Here is a 25022-nt window from a genome sequence, read left to right on the forward strand (position 1 = left end):
CCCAAAGCACAACATACAATATTGCAGTTTCAGAAAGGAAAACAGCTGTGAGTGCTAAAAACAACATATCGACAACTGTTATCAGACATTGCTCATAATCTTGTAATATCATATTGGGGTATGATTTCATAAATAACATTTATTGCTTATTGGTCTCTTACTTTATCTAAAATAAGTATAAACATTGCAATTTTGTTGATTTGGTACAAAAGACATAAACTTATTGTGTACTATATGTTGTTGAAATTTACGCATAATTCCAGCTTATATAATATCTAATAGAGATCACCGATTAAAACGTATTTACCTTGACGCCACTAAGAAAAAATTTCGAGTCAAGATGATAGATTTCTGCTTAAAAACAGCTGTGCGCTTATCATCTGGTGCTATTACAACAAAGCAATGGTGAAGAGCGTGAGATCAAAGTAGCTGTGCAAAAGCTGACCGCTATGAAACCTAACGTAAAATACTTCACAGTACTCGCAGATACCACCAAATCGCCAAAAAAAAAAGCTAAATAAGTAAGAATAACACTCTTATTTTACACAAGCTGGTGAAACGAAACTGGAGAGCTTTTTACATATATTTTCTTATATTCATTTGTAAAAATAAAGAAATTAGAATTTGTGGTTTCTATAATTTTATGTTATTTATGATTAATGTCATTTATTTAAGCTTATGTAAAAGCTCCAATTTATGGGCCAAGCAGCAATTTTATTGAAATATTCTCTACAAATATTAAATTTTAGATATGTATAGATTTATTCGCATATTAGGAGGTGTTTTAGTTATTGGTGTTTTTTGGGAACTTGCACAGTAATAATTGCTTTTGGCTTGTATTCATTAACTTTATTTTGCTTTGCTTATTTTTATATGAACGTTTAGATATATTTTTAAAGCAACTTAACTTTAACTTCTTTACTAAATATAGAGTGTTTGCGCTTCGTTATTGCGTTTGTTGTGGTTGCGTCGTCTAGTTTTGGTTTTTGTTTTTTACTATTTTTATGCGAAAATTATTTTTGTACTTAAAAATAAATTGAAAAGCATTTTCTTCATCTGTTTTAAGCCAACAACAACAGCCACATAAAAATCAAGCGTTAAACGCTTGCCCTCCTCACCAGACGCAGTCAGCAGACGAGCAAGCCACTCGTACAATGCAACCAGCCCACAACAGCAACGCCGACAACAAGAGCATTGGAAATGCAGGAGTGGTGGCGAGGGTACTCCCTCCGTCAGCCCTATATTATGTTGCTCCAACGAAGCTGGCATTCTCCGACTGGTCGGACTGCTTGGACTGCTCATTATTATTATCGCATCGGCGTTTGTAGTTTGTTTGGTTCAGTAGCGAACCGTTCCGAAAATATACACAACAACACAACATAATTTTATTCCAATAGAGAATAGGGAATAAGAATGTTGGGCGCTGTAAAAATAATCTGCAATGGGAGATAAACAAGCGACAAAACGCCGTTGTCTGCGCCATGTTGCACGTTGCAAGTTTGCAACACTTTAGAGCGCGTCCATAAACAAAGTGTGATGTTGTGTTGTGCACGAATCGGGCGGCATGGCAAGCAAGATACAATGGGAGAGGAGTAGGCATTTTCCTACTTCATGGCAATATTGTTCAGATCCATGTGTGTGTGTGGGAAATATTGGCTTGTGGTGGCATGTTTTTGAGTTCCTAAGTTATTTTCAGTTCTGTTTTCTGTGAGTCACAAAATACGTGGATATGTACAAAATATAGTTGGATATGAGTGAGAAATGTATCATGAAAGCGCACTATTTGGTAAGATTGCAACATTTAGTATTCTATGCTTTAGGTTGGGGTCCCCAAATTAAAGCTACAATGATTATGATATTTCATTTTTTAAGAACACTTCGCCACTGGCAAGGCAATGACTTGTAGCTCTAATTTGAGGCATTTTATGAGTAATCTTGAGAAAGAATTTCAAATACGAATACCTAGAATAGCGAGGAATACAAATTCATCGAAACTGGGCGTTGCTTGAATTTAAGTACAGGACAGCGACAATGTCGCTCCACATTAAAGACGTGAGGCGCAAATTGCACGCAAAATTGCATGAATTAGAAAGTAGGAAAAATCCACTCAGACGAAAGTCCTTAGACTACGCTTTTTGGCAAAATAACACACATAAACAAGGAGTAGCGACTGAAAATCAGGAAGTTGCCACTGCCATCTGCTGGGAAGGGGGGCCGGCAGAGTGGCAAGTCGTTGCAGTCGCAGTCGCAGTCGTCGTCGCCATCACCATCGTCGGAGGCGGCTGACTAAGAACAATGGCGACGTTGCATGGACTGGAGAAAATAAAAGAGAGAAAACTAAGCAGCAACGATGATGATGCTGATGAAGTTGCTGAGGATGCCGAGAATGGCAACAACAATAATAATTACAATAAAGGCTGCACTTTATGCAGCAGCAGCAGCATCAACAACAATGCGACGGAGGCAGCACGGCGAATGCAATCAGCATAGGAAACTAGAGGGGGAGAAATGCAAACTCCAGACGAGTGACTTACCAAGAAAAGTCTGGCGAACATTGGGCCCAATTTGGGAAATGTGCAAAAATTGAGTTAGCGGAGAAATGAGGCAATGCGAAGAGTGAAGAATGGAAAGAACTATGAGCCCCATGTGTTGCATGCACCAACGGGCATACACAAATGCAAATCATTTTCACAATTTTCCTACTCATAATACCAAGAATTGTGAGTACGTTGTGGAAGTATTTTCATTCTATTCTCGAATAGAAAACGCTGTGCAAAATTCCTAAAGCGAAAACAATTTGTTCGCATTAGAATAAGATAAGGATAACGTAATCGTAATCATTAAATCCTGCCCGAAGCAGACTCAGTGATAGATCAACAATTATTTAAATTTTAAAACATTGTCGCTGCGAGCCATGAACGACATGCAAGTAACATCATTTTCGTACTGTGTTTTTTTCCTCGGGATTGGAATATTGAAGTATGTTCGCATTTGTATTAAATTTCTACGATTGTTGCCTTCATTTTTTTGTGTGTGTCTGCTGCGGATGCCGAAATTGCGACCAAATTGCTTTTATTGTCAGTGGTATTGTGGAGGGTACACGAAGCAATGGCAATGCACGAAAGCATCGCATAAAAGGAATAATTGGATTATTGTTGCATGTCATCAGCTGAAAGCCCTTGCTCATAACTATAGTTTCATGGTTTCGGATAAAAACACAAGTATTAAGCAATATTAAGCAATGTCGATAATTCTGTTAACGCCTTAATATTCATTCCCTGTATAATCTGCATACCATGCCTTTTTGCCACTTCACAAATTGTTTATTTGTGTTGTATATACATACTATATACATATATATATATATATATATATATATATATACATACTTTGACGAATACAGATTATTATATATTTCCGATAACAGTGTTTAATCTGTAAGTTCCTTAGCATTGTCCAAATGCTCCATAATATTGTCTGAAGTATGATATTTTGCTGGCAAGAAATGGCTTTATTTTTAATCCAACAATATTCCCTCGCATCATTTTTGTGATAGTTTTCTTTCTTTTGGTATGGCTTAAAGAAATTTAGGGCAGCAAAAATGTACTGTGCCTTTGAAATATTTTCGAGAATAGTGAGCCTGTGTTTCGGGCGTTACATCACTACTAAATAGTTGTTCATTTATAATGCACTGTCCACAGATAATTATCAATTTTGGCCACAAATTGTGGTTGCACATGAATGCGCAGATAAATGCTCATTATAAACTAAAACCCATGACCCCTTTTAGGAAGATAATTGCAGGCGACAAATAATTTACAATTTAATGCAATTGAGCACGTTGCCGTCAACTGCACAGCAGAACTTTTGAATCGGGCACGAAACTCCACACATTAAGCCAATGCGAATGAGACTGAGGCCAATGCAAAGCGTTTCTACACTCCAACGGTTTATGTTTTCCGTCAACAAAGTGAGCAATTTTCCTAAGTCCGTATGTATAGTATGTACTCAGCTCCCAAACCCATTGATGTTTTCTACATCATTAAGCCTCGTAGAACAAGCAGACTAACACAAACACACACCTACAAATATGTATACATACATATGCAAATGCACAGATAGTTGGCGATTCCGCCCGAAGCGAGTGGCGCCCAAACAACTTCCTTTGGATGCCCGTCTACCGTTTCTACTGCGACTGCCCATTGCAGCTGCATTCGCATCCGCCCGACGACAAGCGCCGGCACATCATATTGATTTAAATTTAAAATGCAAATCACTTAAAGTGTTCAATTAAATCAAATTATTACAATAACAGCGTTCAAGCCATGAGACAGCCGGCCAGGCCACAACCAACAACATGCCGCATTAGAGCGCCAAGAAAACCACAACCGCAATAGCAACAACAACTACAAGTATAGCGATATAACGGCATGCCATTTTCCACATTTATGTTTGTGGTCAACAACAACACACACACACACACACTGGCAAAATTAATCGGTGGAGACCGTCAATTTATGTGAATCTTACAATATAGGACTTTTAGATTACTGCACCTTGATAATGCTTATAAGATAAATGCGGAAATTTAATAATTTCCATTGAAATGTTATGCAGTTATGTTGCATTTAGAATTATGAAATAAAACATAATTTATCAAGCGAAAAGCAGGCTGCAGATGCCAAAACTCTGCCCACAGCAGTTGCTGCTTGAATCATTAATGTATTTTTTTGTATTAGTAATTTACAATAACAATTAACTTACGTCTGAAGTTTGCTGTTATGTGTACAGAAATTTTCGTTTAACATTACTTTATTTATGTTAACGCTGACAAAGTAAAAAAAAATATATTTCTACTGTTAAGACTCCGCTGTTAACTTTCGCAATGGCACGTGTCTCACAGATTATAGACAATACGAATTAACGTATAAAACCTCTTTAGCCACCTCATATAACTTATGCACTTTAATATATACATTATGTAATTGGCTTTTTTGCTATTCAATTAATTGGCAACTGGTTATTATATGGTAATCGGAACATCGCGCTTATTGTGCAGCCTTCGCGACGCAGGCATCGTCACAGCAAAAGGAAACTCACATAACAAAAAACACAATAAGAAAACACTTTGCTTAAATGCAAACACCTAATTTGTACGAAGTACTGACTTTTATATTAATATATCATTAATTTCCTTCCACGCGAAAAATTGGCATGCGCGTTCTTTGACGCCGATCCCGAAACTGTTAAGTTACATACGAGTATACCAGCACGCACTGTTAATGTAGGGATGTGCTCTCTCTCTCTCTCTCTACGATTAACATGTAACACTTCACTGTTAGCCAAAAATAGTAATAACGACACCTAATTCTGTTTTTACACGGAAAAAACACCAGAAAAAACCCTGCAAAAAAGTTATTGATCATTATCTCTAAAACCTCTTAAAATCAGTTAAAAAGCAAGGATTTATGTTTATTTTATTAAGTATTTATATATGATGATATAACTTAATATAACAGTTTAAACTCAAAAGATAAGAAAGCTCAACACAAAGCTGGACAATAACGTCTATTAATGCCTCCGACACGTTGGGGGAATTTTTTTGCCAGTTGGCCAGCTATGCCCCGATTCACAGCCATCCACAGTCAGAGACATTATAGACCTAAAAAACTATACAAAAAGTAGGTAGAGGAGGAAAAGTAATTCTATTTGAGAACTAATTAGAAAAAGTAAGAAGTAGAAAGAGAAAGAGGAAGAGTAAAAGAAAAAAGGAAAGAGAGATAGAGAAACAGGGAAAGAGAAAGGTGGAATGATAGAAATAGACGAAAAGAATAAGAGGGAAATCTCCAACCCGGTAGGGGGAATTTTAAATGCCAGTCCGGCAAGCTATATATTAAATCACATGCATATACTTGTATAATGTTTTTTAGCATAGAAATGTCATTGCATAAAAAAAGCCTGAGTGTGTGTTTGTGTGTGTATGTCGACAGAGCTAACCAGGTGGTTGTGCGTTAAGCACTTTGTTGGCTTATCAACACGTTACGCGTCCATTAGACTGGTGCCTAAAAAGGGGGCTAGCAAAGTGGAAAGAGTGCAAAACACAGCCACGAAACACGAATTTCTGGCACCACTCTAATCACAAATATAAATACACACACACACACATGTACGCACGCGCATAGGCATGACTGCAACATTGTATCCGATCCTTCCTCTGCTGCTGGCTGGCAATGTTGTTAATTAAATTGTGGTTGCAAACGAAGCGCATACACAAAATCACTCAAATGCTTAATATTGCTCTTGTAAGCGCTTTTCACCTGTTGTTTTTGTTGTAGTCATTTCCATTGCTGTCTACTCCGCCCCGCCTTCGGTTTTTTGCTGTTGCGGCTGCTTCTGTTATTATAGCTGACGACCACAGGCGAGTGCGTGCGGCTTAAATGGCGCCAAAACCAACAATAATTTGGCTAACAACACCATCATCATTATGTACTCCATTATGTCAACAACAACATCAACCACATTCCATCCAATATCTGTTATTAACCAGCAGCAATTAAAGTAATTGTAACGGAGAGTTAATTAAACAGCGTTTTTTTATGATTTTGGTGTATGTATATTTATTGGTTTGCTGAGGCACATATCAGCAAACACTATTCCTTGACATGTTATTACCATAAAGCCTCTTTGAAGTCAGTTGGCATGTAATATTTACTGCTTCAATTATCAATAATTTATTAATTTTGCAGTGTAACATATATTTTCACACTTAAAATTTATTTTGGAATGTTTTCTTCACTCTTTATTATTGCCATACAACATTTTATATTGAGAGTTGTAATTATAATTTATTTATTTAATTAAATAAACTGATGCGATAAAATAAATTTACAAAAATTTAATACTGTTGGTTAAACACCTTTTTTTACTCCTAAGACGGTTTATTATTTAACAAAATTCCAGGCTCTTGCACAAGAAAGCACATGCAATCAGTTCCTTTGAAAAACATTATAATGCCGAGAAAGCAATTTGTATTAGCAAAATCACACAAATGAAATAAAGCGCGCCTTTTTAGAGAAAGTCTGCAATTTCCAACTAAGCTTCTCCAAAGCGAGGCTAGCAACGAATGTTGCAGTCAGCAGGAGATTTGTTGCTCCCAAAAGTATGCAACAAAAAACGGACACGAAATTAAACCCTGAACATTCTGTCGCAAAAAGGAGAATATACGAGGGATGTACGATAAGAAACAAATCCGATTTGTGGTTATAATCAGATCAGGAGTTGCTCTTTTATTATTTTCTTAATCTTGGTATATAGATTTAAAAATAAAAAAAATGCATTGACGAGCCCAATATTGATGTAAATGGATTATAATAAAACTCCACCACTCTATGTTTTCTATTTAAATTGTATTTAACTAATTCAATTCTTCAAAGGCATTATTTAATAAAGTTTGTTTGTTTTTGTTGTTGTGGTAGTGGGTACATTCAAGAATTGATCCCACGCAACTCTAGCATTCCTTTTTCATTCAATTATCATAATTAATAAACAACCAAAGTTTTACTGTAATTCAATAGTTCAGTAATTCAATTACGTATCAACATTAAGGAATGAATTTATCAGTCATACCCCGTAGATATCCACAAAAATGTTCAAACGAAATAAATTTTTTGGCTGACACGTTGACTGCGTCGGCTGCCTGGCTCTCTGAATGTGTAGATGTCTGTAGATGTCTGAATGTTTGGCTGGATTTTGGGTGATGGCTGCTCCTGGGTCTGGTTGTGGCTCCGACTGCGGCTGGAGATACTGCACTCGGTGTGCAATGAAACTGCAACTTCCTTACAAAGGACGCCTCGAGTGTGCGAGTATATCCAGGCAGCCAGGAAGCTTCGCTATATTATGCTCCCTTGCACTTAGCTACAGATATACAAGTATGTATTATACGAGTATATGTACACATGTGTGTGTGTGTGTTCGGCTGTATGCTCTGCTGCTGTTTATTGTGCATTTGTCCTTTGGCAAGCTGGAGGACAAAATTCAATGAACGTTCTAACGCAAGACTTGCTGACTAGACACGAACGCGAGCCAGAGAAGCCAACAAATATTACAACAACAAAAGCTAACGACGACAGGAAGGACCATAACAGTTGCATTAGTCGACGCGCTGCCGACGCCTGACGACGTCGCTCATTTAAAAAGCTGTGCAGCTTTTAAGTTCCGCTAAAAACATTTTGAAGAGAACATTTTCAATGTGGTTCCCTTCTTTTTTCTAGCCGGCAGTACACTTAACCTCTGCCGGGACGACCTTTCAAATTGAGTCTCGTTCAATCGTTGTCACTTGCTTGACATCGCAGTTTGGTTGTTTAAGCGAAAAGGAGCCGCTACTTGTTTACTCGGCTCGTTGGCTGCGTGGCTGCTTCGTTGGTCTTTTCCCGCTGCTTGTGTTTGCCTTAAAGCTCAAAAAGGCAGCTGTTAAACGCAAAGCAATTACTCCACAAATAACTTATAAGGATGCCATGTTTTTGGCAATTGGTAGCTAAAAGATTATCCTTTGCGGCAGTTCGATTACCGCAAATTTAACTTTATCTGTTTGCGCTTTAAAGACGCCTAACCCGCTTCTTTAATATCAAGTTTGCAAATATTTTTGAGCAAAAAGACTTGTAGTTGAAGGCGTTTATGTAATTGATATTTAACGTTGTTGGTTTTATCGTCTACAGCCCTTTCCCACATCCTTCCAGCGATCTATACATAATCCATTAACAGTCTAAATTCCTGTCCATTGCTGCTTGCAAAAATAGCCTTTATTCCGTAATTATATATAACAAATCTCTTGTTAGTGGATAACTTTGTTTTTACACGTATACGTGATGGTATGCGTATCTGTGGCATTCGATTCAGGTGTCCTTCTGGCCAAACATATGTGCAGCAACCAATTACCGAACTGCAGACCATTTAAGTTGATTTGCTATTTGTTGAGCATAAAATTCAATCAACTTGGCTACAACCAAGAGTTACAGCAGACGCGTCGCGTGTACGATATTCCAGACCACACCAGACGCCCCCACATTTGTCCTTATATTGTCCTTTGCACGACTAGACAAACGTCGGCCGCTAGCTGAGTGCATCAGCATTAGCAACAGCGCCAACGACCCGCCAGTCCCAGACTCGGTTCCCAGCCCCGTTGCCTCGCCCCAACCGACTCTCTCACTGTCTAGGTGACTGGCTGCTGCAGCCAATTCGAATGTGAACGGATTGTGGGGGTCTGTGGTAATAATGGTGTGCTGGTGTGGAGGGCAGTGCCATGACAACCGCATGCGAATTTATGCTGATGGTGCAGCTTTTCATTTTTACGGGCTGCCAACAACGACGACGCATTAATATTATTAAATGCAAATTGAGCTTTTTTTAATATTATTCATTAGTGGCCAATCATAGCCAACGTAACCCCATCTCGGGCCCCTGCTTGTTGACTGATGTACTCGTATGTGTGTGGCGTTGTGGCTCTTTGTAACTTGTTTCCAAAATAGGAGATTAGCATGAAAATGCGCGCATAAAACTGCAATTATCAGACCGCAGCCATCTAAAGCAGGGGAGGGGACCTCAGCGAGAAATCCCATCACATTCAAATGCGCTCTGGCCTCCGTATGGAAAAATGAAGAAGTAACTGCAGCGCGACACTTTCCGACTACGCAGCACCGCTAATTTGCAAACCAATTAAATGTCAATTTGAGGCATTGTTCGGGGGGCATGGTTCTGGTTCTGCTGGTGGTGGTGCTGGTCTTGGCTTGAAACTTTGTTGCCTAACCCCCTCTAGCTGCTGCAATGCACAGTGGTTCAGCAGACAAGTTTTCTACGTCGATGTGTAAGCTTGTTAAGAAATGAAGTGTATAACAGATGTCATACAAGCACTTATTATAAAGTCATTAAGTGGAATTCCAATATTTTCCCCTCCTTGAATGTTATTTCAAAGTTAAAGAAATGTTTTATAATGTTGATGAACGGATGGTAGATTGTATAAGAAAGCAGCCATAGAAACGAAAAATCAAAAAGTATGTTGAAAATCTTGAAAGCTGTACAATGCTATTTGAAAAGGCTTAATATTTTGTAGTTGAAGAAAATAATTAATTTGTCAAAATAAAATTAAAAAGAAATAAACCGTCCCGAAATGCAAGGGCGTTTAATAGCAGTTTTTATTTCCTTGGTTGTAGCGAAATTGAATTAAAAAATATTTAATAGTTTCTAAAAGGCAAATAGCTACATAAAATTACACAACAATTATCAAAACTTGGATATATTTTGTGGATTTTATAATCAACATATTTACATTTTTGCCTTTTTGACCGCTCAGGAACGATTCTGAACCACTATGCAACGGCTTCCAAGTTGTTCAACAGCAAAAGTATGTTGCCGTTGTCGTCATCGTCGCCTTTGCCGTAGCATTGGAAGCAAACTTTTAGCCCACCGCCAAAGTTTTGCCGCCTGTCTAGACGCCCTAGACTTGTAAGCAGACTTTACTTGTAGTTGGTCGCGTAGTTTGCGTAAGTTTTCCCACTACTTCCCGAATTCTCCACCACCCCCACCCATTCGAAGTCGGTTGAAATGTCGGCGAAAGCGTGAGCATCCAGAAGCCACTGATTGAATGGCAATTCAGAAATGCGAGATGGTGTTGAATGAGTTGGTAACAAAGTGAAGCGAAATGTTATTGTCGAATTGGAATATCATTAAGAAATTCAGAACTTTTACTTCCGATGATTACAATTATCAACATATGAGCTCACCGCTGGTGTAAATTAGTGTTTTTGTTCAGATCTGAACATAGCTTAGGTCTATTAATGTTAATTATCATTTCTTAGTTAGTCTTAACATTTGGCTTTCTTTTTAAGGCTTTGTGCGTGAAACTTGGGAACCTGAAGAATACAGCGTGAAGTTCGTGAAGAGACTTCCATTTTACGAAAAGGCAAAGCAAGACTATTTATTATTTAACTTTACCAAATTCAAATACAACAAAAAGAATCGTCATTATTATTTTAATATACTTGTACATATATAGAAATAAATGTAAAAAAAATTCTTTTGAGAAGGCGACAAGCGCTTATAAATAATTCAGTTTGCAGTGGAAAAAAATACGAGTACATTAACCGAAGAGTTTCCTTTTTTTCGTATTCTCAACACATTAAGAAATTGATGTTTTTGAAAAAATTAAATGTGATCATTGATTTCAAATAATGCAATCCGCGTGGTATCTTACAGGATTGATTAATGTATGCATAACTACTAGGTGCAGGACTCCCTCAGGACTAGCATAGATGCCTATTTGGGGACTGAATTGTTCACCAACAGCCAAACAGCTTTATCACTCATTATTTATGTCTATTTGCCACTTCGTTTTCTATGCAAATTCAGCCGACATGGCAAAGGCCCAAAGGCATGTGCACCATAAAAATAGAAATCCAAAAAATAAAGGATCCGCCCACAACCGCAGCAGGAAAACGGATTTTATGGTACCAAATTTTTATGCAAATACAAAGGAAAAAAAACATGAAATGTTGTGTGAAAAAAGCAGAGAACATGCAGCCTGGCTATATAGCTGCAGGATACTTTTTGGCAGACACCAACACACACAGACATACTCGTACGCCCACACAGCAACAATGCCACACAGACTGTGGGACGGAATCCAAAACCGGGCAATGAGTTTTTGAGCAAAAAGTTGAATTGTGCATCGACATTTCGCAAGTGTCTGTGTGTGTGCGTGTGTGTGTGTGTCTATCTGTGTGTGGTATGCACTTGTCTAGACTTTGGCTAGACAGTGTAAAACCAAAAAATAACAACAACCACGTCACAGAACAACAATAGCAACAATGCACACAACAATTACAGCTAAATGCCAACGACAAAACGAAATGTTACACAATACGTGGAATTCAACAACGGGCGCAGTGGCAGTGGCAGGAGCAGGACCCGTAGACGAGTGCAATCCGCGGGCGCAAACACACACACACACCTTCACATACAGATCGAGTCTTATGGGCTGACAGCGACAAATTTTTGAGAATATTTTTTTGACAAGTCGTATTTCCTATTTGTTCGTTTTGTGCTAAGCCACCAGAAACAAATGTGCTTCGAATTCGCTATTCCGAAATTATAAGATGCTTAGCAAGCTATCTACTTAATGCTGCTTTGTACTTATTCCAAGTCAGTAACTATCCTAATCGCATCCTAATTATAGCTACGTTCAAAGATCCAAATGATACTACTTTTCAAATTTGAACAAATTATGTGATCCCCAACATCATGTGAAACATTCTTTTTATAATAACCGAAAAATAAGTCCGAAAGTGACGAATGGCCAACTTTACATCAAAATAATTTCTTTGGCGAAAATTACTAGATTTACAGCGGGACTATCAGCAAGAATGGTTTTTAAAGTGGAGTGAAATAAATGAGATGGGTATTTGCATTTAATTAACTTATATTTTCATTTCTTGCACTATACTTAGTTGATGCTAGATTAAGACCTATTAATATTGAAACAATATAAAGTAACCATTGATCGAGAAATTCTTGGAGAGCTACGCAAAATCTATCCAAAAGCTAATAAGTCTCAGCAATAGAATCCAAAAGCCAAAAGTTCCATTTCCATTGAAGCCCCGGTATGTAAGAAGCTATTTAACTTGGCCTCATTAAAATTGAAAAGTTTGTGTGCTTTGTAAACTATGTTTTTATATTATTTAGACTAAGTTTTAATAACTCAAGATCAACTGCTTTAAGATCAATATCAAAATTTAAGTATTATTTTTTTATTATTTCTATTAAATTAATGACAGTAATTGAAGTGTAAACAAAGAAGTGTTTCACAGACTTACTAGAACTAAAATTTGAAATCGTTTTTAAGCGGCACCGAATTTTTTTCTCTCGACTGGCGGTGGTAAGCTGGCCAAGAGAGTTTTTGTCTCTAATCCAATGGTAACGATCTCTTTGGGTCCCAAACGACATACGTGCGTTAGATGCTGCAAGATGAATAAAACATGAATAATATACCATGTAATTAGACAGGTTTACGTAAAGTCTACAGGTTATATATAATCCATCCCTATACAATAAAAAACCCTCATGCATAAATGCATGAGATATCGACTTACCTCGCGATACATCTGTAGCTTTATACGAAGACTAGTCAGTTTTGGCTCATCGAAGGAACGGCTAAGACGTTTCGCTTTTTGTCTCGGCTCCTCTAGCACTGTCTCATCTCTTGCTATGCTCACCTTTTCCAGAACATACATAAAGACTTCGTTGTAGACAATGAAAATGTTTGGGTTCTGGGCATCCAGCACTACGCCTCGAATGCAATGTGTTGAAGAGTTCTCAACAAAGTGCTGATCCGTTTCACAGGTGAAACGGCGCTCCGTTAAATCGTACTCCACAATGCGTCCATCCGCATAGGCGATCACCAGCAATGGATGTTCCTCATGTAAGGCCAGGGCCGTCGTGGCTGCCTTGTAGCGTGGCAAATTGAGCAAATGCTCGTGCCGTTTCCCTTTGCTTACATGCCATACTGCGATCGTTTGATCTACACTTGCTACGACCACATAACTTGTACATTGTGAAATCTCTACGTGGGTTATGGGCGCGTTGATCACAGCACTGAGATCAATGCTGTAGGTGAACTTTACACGCTCCTGTGCCAGACTGAAGGCACGCAGTTGTCTTGTTGCCGCATGCAATATTAGCAAGCCATCGCTATCTTTTGTAAACTGGATGTGTGTAGCGGGTTGAAATTCTGCAGGTAACTCTTCCGTTATGCGTTTTATTATTATTGACTCCTTTTTGGTAGCAGGCATCTGGAGGCAACTCAGGCGTATGTTCCGGGTCGTTGAGTAGCAGAGCCAGGTGCCGTCGGCAGATATAGCAGACGCGATCAGCATATTATTCGGGTCAGTGTTGAGTTGCAACAATTGGCGTGGTGACCGCCATAGGGGAAGCTGCACACTTGAGCCCACAGGGCCCTCACCAATGCCTTCTGCATCAACATTTTTTGAAGCTCCCAATTGCCACAAACTCAACGAATACTGGTATCGTAGAAGCAGCCATTTAGGGTTTGGTGCTAACGCTGCGGTGCTCCCGTGCAAGAAAGGCACATATTTGGCAACCATGGCGCTGGTCCTGGTGCCCGAAGAAATGCATAGGATGCCGTCCTGACCGCCCGAAATGACGCAGTCGTCTATCAGCGCCAGAGCCTTAACAGGATGCTTGTGCACATCGCGCTGCAGGTTCTTTATCCAACGCTCGTATTGAGATTCCTCGCGTTTAATTTGCGTTTTGCTTAGAATACGTATTATTGGCGGGTTATTGCCGCTGCAGAACAAGCGATCCTCCTCTTCATTTACGGCCAGCGCGTCAACATCACGGGCTAGGATCTTGTTGGACTCCACCTGTGTCCCATTGGCGCCATTCCACACAGTCACATAGCCAGCAGAGTCACCGGTTATAATTGTGAAGTCACTGAGCACTACCAGGGAGCGCACGGACACATTGCGGTCCCTCATCGTCATGATATGCAGCATAGTTCCTTTGCTAACATTCCAGATGCGCAGGTAGCCCCGTGAGCCCGTGACCAGATGCTTGCCACTCTTGTCGAATCTGCAGCAGACGATGCGTCGTTTTAGCTTTTGGAACATCGTCTTATAAGTAATCTCGTCATGCTCAATGCCAAATATGTTGATATGTCCGCCGTCAGAACCAATTGCGAGCTCCGTCTCCTGCGAATTCACATCCAAGCACCAGAGCGCGTTTCCCGTAGGCGTTAACTCATATCGGGGCAGCAGCGTGTTCAGGTTCCACTCAACAAGGGCGCCGGCAAGACTAGCTGAGAACAATCGGTTCTTGCCCGCCCATGCTAAACCCTTGATCCTTCCTGTCTGCGGTATGACACGTTCAAGGTACGCTGCATAGCGCAAATCCCATATCTCAATCCTGCCATCCTCGCTGAGTGATAATTACAAAATTAATTTGTTTAATTCAACACAACATAGAATCGAACACTCACCGACTTAAAGCCAACAATTTTTGGAGCTTGTTGTACGCTAGACAAGTTATGGCTTTCGGTTTGATTTTGTAAAAGCGTACACCATGAAACTCCACAGTTCCTCCTTCTGGGGCTCTAGGATCTCGCGCTTTCATTTTGGATATGCTTTATATTACACACTATTGTGAAAAACAATCAAATACATATGTTTCAAATGGAAAGCACGTGCATGAAGAGCGCACGACAGTATTTTTATACCATAAAAGTACCATACTACAGGGCTGCCAGAACAGCGTAATGTCTCAACAGCTGTTTACAAGGTGCAGGTGCTGCCACACTTCAATTGTGTCCAAGTACATATGTACATACAAACATATGCACATAGCAAACGGGGGTGGCTGACAATTATTCATGCGATTTGCAAAAAATAAATTAGTTTAATTAAGTTAAGCGCATATGAATCGTGCTAATTAAAAGTTGCTGTGGAGCAAGGTTTGCGTTGCGCCGGCAACTTAAAGATGCCGAAATCTGTATGGAGTCTGTTGAGCGGTAATGGAACTTTTCTTTGCCTAAATCAGACAATATACATAATGCATTTGATTTCTCCACTCAAAAGCTCTGCTCCTGTTGCTGGGCACACCCGTCATCTCATCACGTGTGTTCGAGTTGAGCGACCGCTTTATTGATGTGCGACACGAGGGCCAGTGGCTGGTAATGTTCTATGCGCCCTGGTGTGGGTATTGCAAGCGGTTGGAGCCCATCTTTGCATTGGTCGGGCAGGCACTGCATGCCACTAACGTGCGCGTAGGCCGGCTGGACTGCACAAAGTATCCGGCAGCTGCTCGAGAATTTAAGGTGCGTGGCTACCCAACGATTATGTTTGTCAAAGGGAACATGGAGTTTACGTACAGCGGCGATCGCAGCAAGGACGAGCTTGTGGACTATGCTCTGCGCATGTCTGGGCCGCCAGTACAACTAGTCACACGAACCGAAAGTGTTGACATGCTGAAGGGTTCGCACACCATATTCTTTATGTTTGTGGGGCAGCAGGAGGGTGTGGTGTGGGATACCTACTATGCGGCAGCGGAGGGATATCAGGAGCATGGTTTCTTCTATGCCACTAGCGAGGACATTGCCACACAGCATTTCGATTTCGAGAAGCTGCCTGCTGTCATTGTGTATAAAGAGGAGCAGCATCATTTCTATCCACATGGTCATGTGGCACACGAGATGGATCCAAATGAAGTAAATGAGACAATATTCCAGTGGGTCAATGTCGAACGATTCACTTTGTTCCCAAAAGTGACGCGCTTCAACATACACCAGCTGCTGAAGACGAAAAAGTATTTGGTGCTGGCTGTAGTCCAAGAGGACAAGCTCAGTCAGATAGCCACGCACGAGCTGGAATTCCGTGACATGGTCGAGGGTGTCATTCGCAAACATCGACCGCGCTACCATAATAAATTTCAGTTCGGTTGGGTGAGTTTTAAATTCACAAATATCGTTATAGGGTCACGTATTGGGTTTGCTCTCCTTTACAGATTGGCGAACCATCTATTGCGCATTCCATCATACTCGACCAGATGCCAACGCCACACTTGATAGCCATCAACTCGACAACCCAGCATCACTACATACCCGACGATGATCCCTTGCAAATGACGCCGCAGGCACTGCACATATTCCTAGATTCGATTAGCAATGAGAGCGCCACTGCCTATGGTGGCGATACCTACTTTGTGCGTGTTAATCGCGCACTCTTTGAGGTGCGAAAGTCCCTACGCGATATGTGGCAAGGAAATCCCGTGCTGACGACCGTTATTTTTGGTCTGCCATTGGGCTTTCTCTCCCTCATCCTATATTCCATTTTCTGCGGCGATTGCCTAGTAACTGAGGAGGAACAGGATGATCACGAAAAGAAGGAATAAACCATCCTCTCACCACTTTTTTCATTTATCATTGTAAAACCATTTTATTGCTTTCGAAAATTCCTGAGCGTACCAAGCCAAATTCTAGTCGTATTGCAATGTCTGCCTTAATTGCTATCCTTGGCTGGACGAATTTTGTATTAATTCAATTTTGCAGACATTGAACTTGAGTTAAAAATTAATTTAATAATAAAAATAATAGGTAATTTATAAAGTGCAACGCATTATAAATGGGATCTTAGGAGGCAACTTAAAATAGCATAGCTAGAGTTTCTCTTCCCAATCAGCAACCATAGTCCTCATCATCGCTATCTATGGCAGCTCGTCGTCTGTCGTATTTAACCGTTGCTTTGCTCTGCGGCATTTGGGCATTCACACTCTCCATTATGCTAACAAATTGTGCATCGTCTAGCTTCCCGCGCACCTGGCCCATTTGTGCCATCCTAATGACCATGTTCTCGAACATTTGAGCTTTCTCTGGCTTGCTGACTTTGAGTGTGTTTACTGTACGTATTTAGAATGCAGTTGCTATACAGATTGGTTAAAATAATGAATTATTTCAGATGAATATTTACAGCGGGCTCGTGCCTGTTGATCAAGCACTTGAGACAATATTGAGTGCTTCATTTCCTCTTGGGCGCGCATCTGTTCCTGTTGCTGTTGTTGTTTCTCGCCATCGTTGCCGCCGGCACCGCCCTGAAAAGTGTAAGGACATTCCTAATATTTATTCTTACTTATTTATTGCACAGGTGCACAAGCGAGCACGCGCCAGCCGGCAAATTTTGCTAACAACAAGAACGATGATGAGTCATTGCGCGTGTCGAATTTTCGATCGAGGGGATGCAGGATGGCATTAACTACAAATTTGATTTCATTTTCAATCTTTCACATTTTAACTTTTCGTGTTTTCTATTTATGGCCATTTTCGTGTCCGGATAAAATTACAACAGCGCCAAGTCGCGATAATTAGCGTCAGTGTTTGAAATTGAACTTACGAGCTGGGACTGCAACTGTGACATGCGCTGAGCGCGCAAAGCGTCTAAGTCATTGTCCGACATAGTTTACTAAAAAATTTTGTTAAAAAATGTGAATATTTGTCCTACAAATTTAACATGCACTTCGTTAGGCAGTGCCGATTGTTGGGTTATGCGTGAATATCGGCTGTCAAAAGCTATCGATAATGTACAAAATTTATCTGCCCACGTTGAATTACACAGTAGGAAGAAGAAGACGTATTTACACCTTTGGCTTAAGTAAAACAAAATAAGTGAAGTCTTTTGTCTAAATTCGTAGTTAATATATAAGTAAAAGAGTTCAACAATGACCTCCCCTCTAGAGAATCTGGAAACACAGCTAGAAATGTTTATAGAGAATGTGCGTCAGATACGCATCATTGTCAGTGACTTTCAGCCGCAGGGACAGAACGTATTAAATCAGAAAATGTAAGAGATACCCCAGTTTCAATAAATTACATCAGAAACTGTCTGCTATGCATATCCTTACCATTTCCACTGTTTTATATATTTACAGCAATAGTTTGGTTACTGGTCTGCAGGAAATTGATAAACTGAGGCCTCAGGTGCAGGATGTTTATGTGCCCTTCGAAGTATTTGATTACATTGACCAGGACAAGAATCCACAGCTCTACACGAAGGACTGCGTCGAGAAGGCGTTGGCCAAGAACGAGGAAGTGAAGGGAAAAATTGATGCATATAGAAAATTCAAGTCCAATTTGCTTCTCGAATTGTACAAAACGTTTCCAAACGAGATGAACAACTATCGCGCCTACAGAAAGGACTCCATTTAAGCTTTTTATTTACATGCATGCACATAATGATAAATAAGTAAAAAAAAAGTAACACTATTCGGTTTAAATTTCATATTTAGAAATTAAAGGATATTGTAAAATAAAACGGACTTTTCAACTTCCTAAAATGCTTTCGTGTTCTTAAAGGGCTGCGGCATAAGGCCGCTATTTGGAAATTCTAAAACATGACAGAATACTCTTGCCTCTTTTAAAAGTATACATACATATTTCGATGAAAAAGTTCTTAGTTCAATTTATGGTAAGCTATTGAGAGAAAGACGCTTTACACAGAATTAATTACTTCCCAGCATTTTCTTATAACCATTGAGCTGAGCTCTTCCTACCGCGTTTTTAAGGACTCACCTTTTTAAATATATTCCCCCATACATATATACAAACCCCACTTTCAGTTCAATTAATTTGAAAAACTCGTTAGCTAACAATATTTCGATATTTCAGGTTGGATTTAATGTTACAATCACACATTTACACGAACTGCGACTTAAACTTAAGTTCTATTCTAACTAATTGTGCTTATATTATGCTTTTGGCAGCGGCCGGTCAACAGCTCCAGTGGCGCAATTGGTTAGCCGCGCGGTACTTATAATCAGTATGAGCGATGCCGAGGTTGTGAGTTCGAGCCTCACCTGGAGCAAGCGACAATCCGTCAGTTGCATAACTTTTTCTATAAAATAAATACAATATTTCAAGCCGAACCTTTTTTTTTCGAATTACCTTAAGCGAGCTGCGAATTTTTGCAAAGGGTTTGATCGCAATAAACTAAATTATAATAAATTTATTGTAAAAGGAATAAATTGAGGCAGTGCTGCAAACGTCCTTCCACCACCATTGTTTTTCAACACTAAATTGTTGCGCCAGCTGTTGACTTGTCAGCTGTTTGTTGCTTACAACACGGTGTCTTGTGTAATTGATAAGAGAAGAGCATTGATGTGATTATTTGGAAAAATGAGGCGCGTGCCTTCTGCGTTGAGGTCGTTTTTTAGTACAGCTGGGTACTTCCAAAAGGGGCGCTTTTATGGCACATCGACTCCTGCCTGTTGGAATTGTAAAAAGCAATCATTGTGCAAACAGAACATGATTTGTGCTAATTGCCGGCGCCTGCAGGATGTGAATTCTGGCATTGTAGGTATAAGTAAATTCGGAACTGCAACATGATCTAATTGCCATAATACCTGCACTTGTAGAACTACTTCGAACTACTAGATTTTCCCACAAGCTTTGCCGTGGAGGGGCAGAAATTGACGCAACGATTCCGCCAACTTCAGGGCCTTGTGCATCCCGACAAGTACAGCAACACGTTAGTAATGATTGGACAGCTCATGAAATACTAAATACATTTGTTGCGCCATACAGAAGCACACGGGAGCAGAATAACTCCGCCGATTGGAGCTCGCTGATAAACAAGGCCTACAAAACGCTGTCTAAGCCCTTGGAACGTGGCCAGTATATGTTGGAGCTACAGGGCGAGCAGATGCCGCAGGATAACACAGCCCTCAACAAGGCCTTCCTCATGGACATGATGGAACGTAACGAAGAGGTTGAAGATGCTGCAGATAGCGGCACGCTTGAGCAGCTGAACGCGCAAATTATCAAGGAACTAGATACAATGGCACAAACCTTATCCGCCTGCTTTGAGGTCAACGACTTGGCTGCTGTGAAAGCCACTCTGGTCGAAATGAAATACCTGTTGAGCATACAGAGCACCATAAAGAAGAAGCTTCAGCGTCTGATGGGAAATAATTGAGTTAACCCTAAACAATATCGATTCGCAATCGGCTACTTCAAATCGATTACACGTGTTAGCATTCGCCTCTGAACAAGAAAGCGCCTCCCGCAGCGCAGAAAGAAGCATTCAATTTAATAAAAGAATGTATGTAAATAAATTTCGATATTGGCTCGCGTTTGTTTATTCGCCACATCATATTTTGTTGGTTTCTGTATGCAAAGTGATTTGCGTTTAATGACACGCGTTCGCGTTCCATTAGACGCCTCGAGAAAAGCTCAATCGAAAAAGAATAATAATATTAATACTACTACGCTCATTGTTTGCTCTTTGCGCTAATGTGGTCGCGTAACGAGTTTTTTTGTTTTGTTTATGTGGTGCTGTCCGGGACAATGCTCATTAAGTGAAGTGAATTTTGGAATTGGAATCTCTGTAGCCGGTTTACAGTGATTCCCCACTAAACGATCGAATGATTCCCCTGGTACCCTAAAATCATGCTCAAAAGAAGGCGAATCAATAATGTCGTTGACAGTTAATATTACCCAGACCCGCATTTCTCTATTAAGGCCCGTTTTTGTCGTTGTTGTTGCTCTATTGTCTGTTTGTACTGGAATTAAAAATGAGCGAGCGAACGCGCGCTCGAAGAAAACGTGGCTAGTATGAAAACAAATTTAAATTGCACACGCTACTCAGTTCTTCGACGAAAGCGCACCGAGTTGGTTGTCCGGCTCCAGCTACTGTGTGATCTAATATTTGGAATACGTGAATTCACGAATTGAAAGGATGTTGGACTCCCATTGGCCACTGCTCCTGTTGCTGCCTATAGCAGTTGTCCTGAGTGCTAACACTATTTCGCCTGATGCTAGCATTTCGCCCATCATAGGTGTGCTGAGCCAAGAGATCGCACCGAACGGCTTGCTTGCTCGAAACTTTAAAAACAAGACCAGCTACATCGCTGCATCGTACGTCAAGTTTCTGGAAGGTGCTGGCGCCAGAGTAGTGCCAATTGGGTAAGTTAATGAAGGGCTATGATAATAGATTACCGGACCTTGAAGTGGACAGACACATCTGTTTAAAAATATATACAAATTGTTATAAATACGAGTATGCGTAGAAGATAAGATTATTTTGATTACTTGGCGTAGTCGATCGAGATAGTAATATAAATCATAACCAGCCACTTCTGATAACACTTTTAACGGTCAGACTGCGAAGCAAAAAAGTGTACGAAATCAGCAGCCGTTTACAATTGTCATAAATTCGTTTGCATATACTATGTGTCTGTTTAATGCATATGGGGCATGACTCTCATTAGGGGCATGACTAGCGCAATACAAATCTGGTCAAAAAACATATTGAACGGGTGTATCGAGACTGTTACTCATCGAGTCACTTCAAAGCTTGTTTATAAAACAATTGGGGTGCTCAGCTTCTGTGTTTTCAAATAACATAAAAACTTATCGTAAGAATATTCCTAAAATCTGGTTTTATTAGCTAACTTTTTCTAATATATATGGCAGGTGTACAATAGTACGATTTCATTACAAGTAATTCAATACAAATATGTATATGTACATATGTATCAACAAATATTGTTGAGATTGTTTAAGAAAGACGTTGTTGCAATATAGGCCGAGAGAACAAGTTATTGTAGTCCGATAGTTTGCATGGAACCAGATTGACCGAGACCTATGGAAACATTTTAGGAGCATCCATCATGAGTCACGCATTCCTTAATGAAAATGTGGCCCACTTTACAGTCACAATTACGGGTATGCGAGTGTCTTGAATACCCTGCTCAAGCAAACGTAGAAATTCGGAGTGATTCAATCAATTCATTCATTCAATTCATCTTCTGAATCTGAAGTATGGTTTTCAAGTCCATGTTTTGTAATAAGGAAAAGCTAAAGCTGAATTAATACCTGTTCTCTTTCTATTTTATGAACATTTTTAAATGAAAGCAATCTTACTTAAGATAAAAAGTGTTTATTATTAAACATTTTCGATGCTCTTTCGCAGGATTGGTCGAAACCGCAGCTACTATGAAGATCTAATGCAAAAGATTAATGGGTAAGTGAAGAAATTTGGCTCATCTCGATCGGTTCACTTAATTATTTATTTCTCTAATACTTGTAGAGTGCTCCTTCCCGGTGGTGCTACCTGGTTTAATCAGAGCAACGGATATTCGGACGCTGGCGAGCATTTGATAAATATTGCCATAGATCTTAATAATAAGGGCGTTTTCATGCCTATCTGGGGCACTTGTCTGGGCATGGAACTGTTGGTATATAAGCTGGCAAATGGCACTGAAGCGCGCACGGATTGCAGCTCTATAGCACAGCCATTGCCGTTGGAGTTCAAGGCAGGTGAGTGAACAATTCTACAATATACAGACGTTATAAAATCAAAATTTAGATACGGCACAACACATTTCATTAAAAACCTATGTAGATTCTTTTTGGATTTCTTCATAACCTATTCTTCTGCATCATCTTCGAAATATTTGAAAATACAAATTAAGGTTAACAGCGTATAAGCGCATTTTTAATATATACATGTTTTAATCTGCTTCTTAGACTTCAATCAGAGTCGTCTGTTTAACAGCACAAGTGATTTGATTATGGATCTGTTGAAGAAAGAGAATGTGACGATTAATTCGCACCGATATTGCTACACAGAGAAGGTATGCGGTATGGCACTATTCACACGTTTTAGTTCATCAAAAAGCAATTTTTTTTTAGACCTTTGAAGCGCTTCAATTATACAAAACTTGGCGTGTGATGACACTGAATCATGATTGGGACGGTATTGAGTTTATATCAACCATTGAACATGTTCGGTGAGTGACTTCAAGACCACAATCGAAACCGACATTTTGCTAATGACATGTTTGCAGTTATCCCTTCTACGCCGTCCAATTCCACCCCGAGAAACCGCTCTATGAGTTCAATGCAAAGGGCAATATACCACATACACAAGCGGCCGTCTCCTGTTCGCAGTTCTTTGCTGAATTCTTCGTCAATGAGGCGCGGCGCAATCCGAACATATTCAAAAACCAGACAGAACTATCGTCCGCCCTCATTTACAACTACAGTCCAGAGTATACTTCCCCACTTGGCTCCGCGTTTGTGCAGCAGTATCTGTTTGAAGATATTCCGATTGAGGAGGGCGGTGATGAGGATGAGGATAACACTCACTATTTCCCCTACAATGGCAATGGCAATGGTGCTGATGCTGTAGCGCTGTCTACTATAACATACAGCGCGCTAGCTTTTTGCCTGTGGGTTTCGTTGCATAACTAATCCAGAGGCTCTACGCACATATTGTTTCGGTATCTAGTTCCTAGCTGTTGTTGCTTTGCACGTGCAGTTGTCAAAACTTGCCGAAAACTCGAGTTTGAACAACAAATTGAGCTTGAGCTTGAGTTTTCGTTTTTATGATTCTTCTAAATATTAGCCTCCACTTATTATTATTATTATTAACAGTTCGGCTGCAATGTAAAATGTACAGGCGAACAAATATTTAGCTATAGCTACGAGGCCTTAAGCTAGCATTAAATAACAGTTAAGGATATTTAAATTTGTTACATATAAATATATAGGACGGGGCTTAACTTATTGTATGTACAAATTATGTTATAGGGCCTTAAGGGTATTGCTATTGTTGAGGTATCGGATTATCGTTTCTATATTAAGGGGATTGAGATCAAAAAGGGATTGGACGGGGCTTATTGTGGGGAATAGAGAATTTCGTATAGGTTGTAAATGTGGGCATTCCGCCAGGATATGTTGAATGGTTATACGCTGGTTGGTGCACATAGGGCACAGGGGCGCTATGTGAGGACGATTAAAAAGGTAACTATGAGTGAGGTTGGTGTGGCCCAATCTTAAACGAATAATTTTCGAGAAAGTGGAGCGAGGAATTGAAAGCTTGGATTGATTTCGACCGTAGTCGTATATTGTATTCGCTTTTGTGTTGTTGGAATTGTAGTATGAGTTCGTTTGATGAAAAAGAGATATTTGTTCGGATTTGAAATGTTTTTTTATATGTTTTAGGATATCTGTGATATTAAAGTTATTGTGAAATGTGAGTGGGAGGAGAAAAGCGTCTTTGGCAGTCTTATCTGCATCTTCGTTGCCTTTTATCCCGCAGTGTCCAGGAATCCATATTAGTTTTAATTTTTTAATGTTTTTTAATAGTAATTGTCTTATGGCAGATGGGTAATATGAAGTATTGGTGGAATTGGAGATGGCGTTTATTGCTGAAAGGGAGTCAGTACAGATAGCTGTAGGATGAGGAGAGAGTTGCGATAAAAGTGTTGCTTTGTGGATGGCAATAATTTCGGCTGTATAGATGGAACTGTAGTAAGGTAATAGGTTTTGCTGGTGAGAATCATTAGCTACTATGCTAAAAGAAGCTGCACCGTTCATTTTGGAGCCGTCGGTATAAATGAATGAGTAAGATGAGTAGGTATTTTTCAGCTCTAGGAATTTTTGGTGGTAAACTTGTAACGGAGTAATG

At 39.8% G+C, this 25022-nt stretch overlaps 6 protein-coding genes and 1 non-coding gene across 8 annotated transcripts; 5 read left to right on the plus strand and 2 right to left on the minus strand.

Moving 5' to 3' along the window:
• Window positions 1–12762: 12762 nt before the first annotated feature.
• LOC115632483 (U3 small nucleolar RNA-associated protein 4 homolog) lies at window positions 12763–15239 on the minus strand. Its single transcript, XM_030529658.1, has 3 exons — window positions 15044–15239; window positions 13140–14982; window positions 12763–13007 (listed from the first exon to the last, which is right to left on the minus strand). The coding sequence occupies exons 1-3, from the start codon at window positions 15175–15177 to the stop codon at window positions 12888–12890; spliced, it is 2097 nt and encodes a 698-aa protein (XP_030385518.1). The 5' UTR covers window positions 15178–15239; the 3' UTR covers window positions 12763–12887.
• A 191-nt stretch (window positions 15240–15430) lies between these two features.
• Window positions 15431–17164, plus strand: LOC115632182 (protein disulfide-isomerase TMX3). The gene is made up of 3 exons (XM_030529216.1): window positions 15431–15571; window positions 15639–16501; window positions 16564–17164. The coding sequence occupies exons 1-3, from the start codon at window positions 15541–15543 to the stop codon at window positions 16948–16950; spliced, it is 1281 nt and encodes a 426-aa protein (XP_030385076.1). The 5' UTR covers window positions 15431–15540; the 3' UTR covers window positions 16951–17164.
• On the minus strand, window positions 17117–18102 carry LOC115632183 (programmed cell death protein 5). Its single transcript, XM_030529217.1, has 3 exons — window positions 17946–18102; window positions 17526–17646; window positions 17117–17454 (listed from the first exon to the last, which is right to left on the minus strand). The coding sequence occupies exons 1-3, from the start codon at window positions 18006–18008 to the stop codon at window positions 17234–17236; spliced, it is 405 nt and encodes a 134-aa protein (XP_030385077.1). The 5' UTR covers window positions 18009–18102; the 3' UTR covers window positions 17117–17233.
• An 89-nt stretch (window positions 18103–18191) lies between these two features.
• LOC115632184 (mediator of RNA polymerase II transcription subunit 10) lies at window positions 18192–18885 on the plus strand. The gene is made up of 2 exons (XM_030529219.1): window positions 18192–18392; window positions 18481–18885. The coding sequence occupies exons 1-2, from the start codon at window positions 18271–18273 to the stop codon at window positions 18755–18757; spliced, it is 399 nt and encodes a 132-aa protein (XP_030385079.1). The 5' UTR covers window positions 18192–18270; the 3' UTR covers window positions 18758–18885.
• A 439-nt stretch (window positions 18886–19324) lies between these two features.
• Window positions 19325–19412, plus strand: Trnai-uau. Its single transcript is given in 2 exon segments — window positions 19325–19363; window positions 19377–19412. It is a non-coding gene; the product is annotated as a tRNA-Ile (tRNA).
• A 286-nt stretch (window positions 19413–19698) lies between these two features.
• LOC115632368 (iron-sulfur cluster co-chaperone protein HscB) lies at window positions 19699–20679 on the plus strand. 2 transcript variants are annotated; one of them, XM_030529486.1, is made up of 3 exons: window positions 19699–19900; window positions 19963–20063; window positions 20132–20679. In XM_030529486.1, exons 1-3 carry the CDS (start codon window positions 19724–19726, stop codon window positions 20520–20522), a joined length of 669 nt encoding a protein of 222 aa, XP_030385346.1. In that variant the 5' UTR covers window positions 19699–19723; the 3' UTR covers window positions 20523–20679. The 2 variants fall into 2 exon arrangements, with proteins under 2 accessions (XP_030385346.1, XP_030385345.1); XM_030529485.1 differs by having other exon boundaries at window positions 19963–20075; window positions 20132–20667.
• Window positions 20680–20792: 113 nt separating this feature from the next.
• Window positions 20793–24074, plus strand: LOC115632367 (gamma-glutamyl hydrolase). The gene is made up of 6 exons (XM_030529484.1): window positions 20793–21511; window positions 22521–22571; window positions 22638–22867; window positions 23078–23184; window positions 23243–23340; window positions 23398–24074. The coding sequence occupies exons 1-6, from the start codon at window positions 21285–21287 to the stop codon at window positions 23801–23803; spliced, it is 1119 nt and encodes a 372-aa protein (XP_030385344.1). The 5' UTR covers window positions 20793–21284; the 3' UTR covers window positions 23804–24074.
• Window positions 24075–25022: the final 948 nt, after the last annotated feature.

Source organism: Scaptodrosophila lebanonensis, unplaced genomic scaffold (genome assembly GCF_003285725.1).
Source record: "Scaptodrosophila lebanonensis strain 11010-0011.00,11010-0021.00 unplaced genomic scaffold, SlebRS2 tig00001415-arrow-pilon, whole genome shotgun sequence".
NCBI lineage: Eukaryota > Metazoa > Arthropoda > Insecta > Diptera > Drosophilidae > Scaptodrosophila > Scaptodrosophila lebanonensis.